The sequence below is a fragment of the Merops nubicus genome, unplaced genomic scaffold (genome assembly GCF_000691845.1).
Source record: "Merops nubicus isolate BGI_N331 unplaced genomic scaffold, ASM69184v1 scaffold5380, whole genome shotgun sequence".
Taxonomy (NCBI): Eukaryota; Metazoa; Chordata; class Aves; order Coraciiformes; family Meropidae; genus Merops; species Merops nubicus.
The window spans coordinates 7,453-13,222 of record NW_008584712.1 but is presented as its reverse complement, the minus strand read 5'-3'; the positions used below and the strand labels follow the sequence as shown (position 1 = coordinate 13,222).

Below are 5,770 nucleotides of genomic sequence, written 5' to 3'. Positions count from 1 at the left end.
GAGAACCCGTTGGATTAGGGCAGGCAACTGACACAAAGTGAGCAGTTCATCACAGACCCAGCCAGTCAGACACAATTGGCTTGAACAGGCAAGTGACTGCCAACAGGTACACAGGTTTGTATTTACACCTTGAAGTCCAAGAGTCTTTGATAGCCTTCTCCATCCAGTCCGCACATTTAAACTGACCAAAAAAAAAAAAAAAAAAAAATTTGTATACACACAGCACTTAAAAAATATGGAGAGGAAGAAGAGGGGGAAAAAAAAATAAAAAAAGGCAAGCATCCAGACCAGCAGCTTCATCTTGGTATAATCATTCTTTCTATGGCACAAATTATATGATCCCAGTTTTTACAAAATATTGCCAGCAGTGTTACTGCGAAAAAAGTGCAGATGATGTGAAAACGGCTCTTCATCATAGGAGCAATGAACTTTGCAATAGTAGAAACACACACTAAGATGACAGTCATGAAGGCCAAGATAACATTTATACATTTCCCCAGGAGCACTTTGGCATTAACTGTTTCGGACTGCTGTGCTTGCTGCTCTTGCTGATGGAGCTCCAGCTTTGAAACTCGGGTCTGGCAAGATTCCAAGGCTTCCTGGAGACAGAAAACAATAATTAGTGCAGCTGTATTTCCATACATCACTTTTCCCACTTTAGCTTCACAGCCATCCATCAGCTAGAAGTGTTATTTATTACAGACTCCTAAAATCTGAATGACCTGCCAACTTTTAAAAAAATAAATGCACATGTCTGCATGTGTGTATCACTGCCTGCTCGGGCATCATCAAGTCTGACAACACTGTCCAAAATGTAGTTTTTACATTGTTCATGCTCGATAAAAGGTATCACAATGCTAATGTTCATGACAGATAATGTTTCCTGCATATACTGATGAGATCAAGCACTGGGAAAGCTGTTGCCATCATAACTTTCAGTGCATTGAAATAGCATCAAAGTTTATCTGTATCCATTATAGAAAACATCAGGGTAGTACAGGCTTGCTGCGGCACTAATTAAATCTACTTTGCAACATGTAGCCTTTGGTTTACATCACCTCTCCAGGCTACTTTACTTTTTCTCTGAAAGCCACCTGTCATACAGTGCTGGGCTGGTGTCTTCAGTAAGAGATTGCCTTCTCCTTCTGTCAGCGTGAAGGCACATTAATCCATACCCCAAGTGGGCAGTGGAGAAATCCGTGGTGATGCTTCTATGGGATTCTCTGTCTCACATGATATCTTCCACTTCCCATTTTGTTCAAAAGAAAGCATACTTTTCCTCTGCTTGATGGTGCACTAAAAATGGGCTTTGAGTAAAGTGGTTCCTAAGTCACTAAGACCTCTCCAAGTTAAACATGGAAAAATTTCCATCTGCTTCACTTACTTGCCAAAGTGCCCCTTTTTGCTGGAGATGGAGATGCACCACTATGTAACACAATGCAAGGCTATAATGTAACAAGATTGATCAATGTGACAGAACCTTTTACCACTGTGTGAAAGAGAGAAATCATGCTCCGGCAACCCCATTTCCTTCCCCACTTTCAGACTCGGGACATTTTCCTTGCACTAGCAGGGGTGTTCACTTGAGAACACAGTAAGCTGACTCCGCCCAATCCTCTGTGCAAAACCAACCAAACCAAACTACCCTGCACAGTTACCAGCGAGCTTTTTCTGGGTCAGTTTGCTGTTGTTTTGGCGAGTGGCACTGGCTTACCATGTGAGCAGCCAGGCACCAGTGTCAGCACAAAGCCCGTGGCACAGCATGTTACAGAAGACTGCTTCCTTCCACTGCTATAGGAATTAGTAATAACATAGAAAACAGTTCTTAATGGGTGGCAAGAAGTCCCTTAAGGGTTCATGCATGCTCTCCACTACACACTAAAGAGCTCTCATGGTCCTCTTCCAACTCTGACTGCGAGGTTATTCTCAAATTATCTCGTGCTACTTTAGAGTAACTCCAGATGCAAACGTCTGGTACTTGCAGTTCTGCACTGAGAGGATGAGCATGTGTTTTAAGTTATCTGCCCACCTCTTAGGGACAGAGTGCTCTGATGTTAGGCTGTTACTTGAAATATCTCCAATTCAAATGCTTTCACTCTATTTTAGCTTATTTGCCAAAGCCCCAAGGAAACAAGTTTAAACAGGACTAAGTGTACAGAGATAAAAGAAGCAAGGCTTTATGAACATAGCATTTCAATTAGTTTTAGAAGTCTCTACACCCCTCCAGGGTTCAAAGTTAGTGAACTTTTCACAGCTTTTCTGCTGGAGAACTTGGGTCTCTTATTCAGTTTTTACATCCTCAAGATGCCTTCACAGAAATGAGTCCTGCGTGAGAGACCTCTTTTTTTAAGCCTACAAAGGAGCCTATGATATGTAGTGGATTCAGCACCATCCCTTTCCCACTCTGTTCCCAGGGGGCTCCTAACTCTCACACTGCTCAGGAAACAGGGAAATTGTCCTGCTGCCTGTGCTCTCTGCACTTACAAAGGTGAACACAGGGATGTACAAGACAAGGTGGTTGGTTGTGGGGGTCTTTTTTTTTTTTTGCGTTGTTGGGGTTTGGTTTTGATTTTTTTTTTTTACCATTTAAGCCAATATAAAATCTTCGATCATTCCTCAGTTGTTAGCAAATAGTTGTCAGAAGTGTGATAGTGGGAAAAAAAAAAAAAAAAAAGTACCTGAACATCTCGTGAACGCTCATATGCCTGATAGGCCACCTTCTCCTCTATGCTGGCTAGCTCTTGTTTCAGGTTTGCTGTCTCATGTTGATGAAGATCAGTGAGGTCATTTAACTGGTCTTCCAATCTTTCATATCTTATCAGAAAAAAAAAGTCTAAATTTAGCACCTTCTATTCAAATAATGCTAAATCATGGCAATAATTACACATTTTAAAAGGTAATTTCCCAGTGTACTATGGATTCATCTGACTGGCATTCCAGAGTACATACAGAAGATCATTACAAACTTTGGAAACTCTCCATAAGCATTTATTTAGCAAACTGAAAGCCTTTTTTGAGTGTTTCTTGCTGGCAGTGAGTGTTTAAATATTTGTACATCTTTGGCAAATTATACGAACTATAAACAGTGCTTAGGGGTATCCAACTCACATTTTTGTGTTTCTCACTCTTCATTTAGACAAGATACGGTTTCACAAGTAAGCTTGAGCCAGTTAACAGCTTGCCAGTAGTGAAAGGAAAAACATGTTCCCCAGATCCCCTCTCAAAACACAACTGCAAGGTCCTGCCATTCATGCACAGCCTACTCTGGCATGTTTCTGCACAGTAAACTAGTAGGAAACTAGAATTTTTTTTTTTTTTTGCAAGTCTGTAACTTGGTTTTACACAGGCAACGCCAGGCAAACACTGCAGTCAGCACACAAGTGACGGAGGCAAAATTGCCTGGTTGTGGAAACGGTGGCAGGAGGTTTGAGATCTCAATGGCAGTAAACTGTCAGAAAAGGCCACTCTGCCTTCTCCTGAAACCAAGCCCTGATTTCAGCAGGCCATTTGCTCTCTTCTTTCCTCTCCCATGTTACCACTGGCTATCCAGCCTTCCCTTATATTTCAAGAACTGTAAACAAAGGAAATATTAAATACTACATTTCATACTGAGTTTCTGCCCATTAGGTTAGTAAAGGCTTCAAGAATTAACATGTTAACAACCAATATGACAAATGGGATACAGCTACAGCAGGTGCAAGCCCTCTGCAGATCGTATCTCACTTCTCATTGTAGATGATACCGGAATTAATTGCCAAGTCACAAATGCATTAGGAAGTTGTGCTACAGCATTTAAAACTACATGCCACAGCCACGTGTTACACCAAGGTACAAAGTGACATTGCCTCTATGTGTCTGAAAAGTATTTGGATAAGGTACTCAGGACTAAAAGGTAAACTTATCAGTTGTAATCAGCTCTGCTACACTGTAGACTGATTAGCATTCTCAAGTCACAATAGATCAGAATCCTTCCACCAGTTACAAAAAAACTGGTGTCTCCTATATGCAGTATTTACATAATACAATGTCAGAAAATTTTCTCATCTGACAAGTCTCTGACAAATGACAAAGAACTATGACATCACTTGATAGGTAATATTAATGCTCTACATGTATTTTTGGTTACTGTAAGAAGTGGAACATTCTGGCACCAGATATTAATTGGAATTTGTTTTTCCTCTTGCTTCTTAAATATCACACACACAAGCACACACCCAGTTTACACTTTCCAAATAGCTTCTATACCCATTCAAAAGTAATTTCAAGGGAACAGTTTTAAAAAAAAAAATACCTATATCTTTCCTCTTGTAACATCTGAGAAATAAAGCCATAGTCTCTTTTAAATTGTGTTTTTAAATTCTCAATATCGTCAGCTAATTGGGACTGTGCCTCCTTGATTTCCCGCAGTTCCTCCAAAACCATGGAAAGCTTTCCTTGGCTGTCCAGGGTACTTGCCACAGCAGGGCCAAAGGAGGTGTTCCCATTACTGTCTGCTGAAACCGAGGTCCCGCTTGAGCATTCATCATCACTAACATATTTTGGTTTGGCAACAATCGTGGCACTGCCCCCGTAAGTTCTAGGACTCGTTTCTGGCCGAAATTCATCCAACGTATTTTTGAGATGAGCAATGTTGTCTGCACTACCAAATTTGTTTCGGATCAGGTTTGCAAACTCTCGAGACTTGCTGAAAACAAAGACGGGTGGTGTCAAAGATACGCCTGGCATGCTCGACTTGCTGCTCTCGGTTCCATGCCCAGAGCTACGAGGTTTTCCGTGCTGAATATCTTTCAAGTTATCTTTGGAAGTATCCTTAGCAGTTTTGGAAGATCCATTTTGTTCAATATCCTTGAGCTTTTTGTGATATTGTTCCAATTTCTTCTGCAGCTGGGCAATGGAGTGGGCAGATTTCTGGTTCTTTTTCTCAAAGACTTGCTTAATGCGCCCAGCCTGTTGCTTGTCTGCACTGTTTACTAGTTTCAAATACTCAGCCACGTTTCCATCTCGAGCTGTTTGTTCAACTTTGATTTGTTCTGTAACCTTGAGGATTTTCTGTTTCAAGCTATCTGCACTGAGTTTGACTTTGTGAAACTCTAGGACCCCATCTGGTACGTCAAAGTTGAGGTTGGTGTCAGAGCCTCCACGGCGAATATTAAGTGGTAAACTCAGGGTATTCATGTCATGTCTTTCCACCTGAGAGAAAACAGAAGAAATAAACAGAATGTGAATTTTACTTTTTTAAATCCAACTTTCAGTTTCCTTTTCTGCATGTAATACTAGAAAGTACACAATATGAAGCAGCTTATTGTAGCAAAAAAGAATGAATTTTTCTTTGAAATTAAGAAGCATTTTTCTTGACTTGATAATTGAAATTTTTCTTTGACTTTCCTTGATAAACAGCCCAAAGAATTGCCTGTTTCTATTACAAAACGAAGCAAGATGAATTAGACAGAAAATTGTTCAAGTACATAGTTTATCAAAATCATTCATTCACAAAATCAAGCCAATTCTAGTTAGAAAAGCTTGCTAAATATATTGTTTATTATTAAGAGCATCAAAGATACCATGACTGATAATCACTCCGTCTTTCTCTTAGAAAGTCAAACACAGATAGAGATGTAAACCGATTTTCCTCTCTACAGCAGTGTTAGTTACACTGTTCAATATATTTTACCTGGTTAAAGTCCTTCTTTGATACATGCCACTCCTACCCAAACTCATCACACAATTCGAAGTATTTTCACAGACAGCTGAGAGTTCCTGGAAATTTACT

General features: G+C 40.2%; 1 protein-coding gene across 1 annotated transcript; it reads right to left on the bottom strand.

The window, feature by feature from the left end:
• Positions 1-202: 202 nt before the first annotated feature.
• TMCC3 (transmembrane and coiled-coil domain family 3) lies at positions 203-5,258 on the bottom strand. Its single transcript, XM_008945023.1, has 4 exons — positions 5,247-5,258; positions 4,292-5,190; positions 2,679-2,814; positions 203-599 (listed from the first exon to the last, which is right to left on the bottom strand). The coding sequence occupies exons 2-4, from the start codon at positions 5,173-5,175 to the stop codon at positions 297-299; spliced, it is 1,323 nt and encodes a 440-aa protein (XP_008943271.1). The 5' UTR covers positions 5,176-5,190; positions 5,247-5,258; the 3' UTR covers positions 203-296.
• Positions 5,259-5,770: the final 512 nt, after the last annotated feature.

Bases quoted from the DNA above. Each gene is read 5' to 3' on its own strand.
- TMCC3 (XM_008945023.1), bottom strand. From the start codon at position 5,175: ATGAATACCCTGAGTTTACCACTTAATATTCGCCGTGGAGGCTCTGAC. The intron at 2,815-4,291 runs GTATTTTTTTTT...TTTTCTGATAAG, and splicing joins TTACAAGAGGAAAGATATAG to ATATGAAAGATTGGAAGACC. The intron at 600-2,678 runs GTACTTTTTTTT...TTCTGTCTCCAG, and splicing joins AGCGTTCACGAGATGTTCAG to GAAGCCTTGGAATCTTGCCA.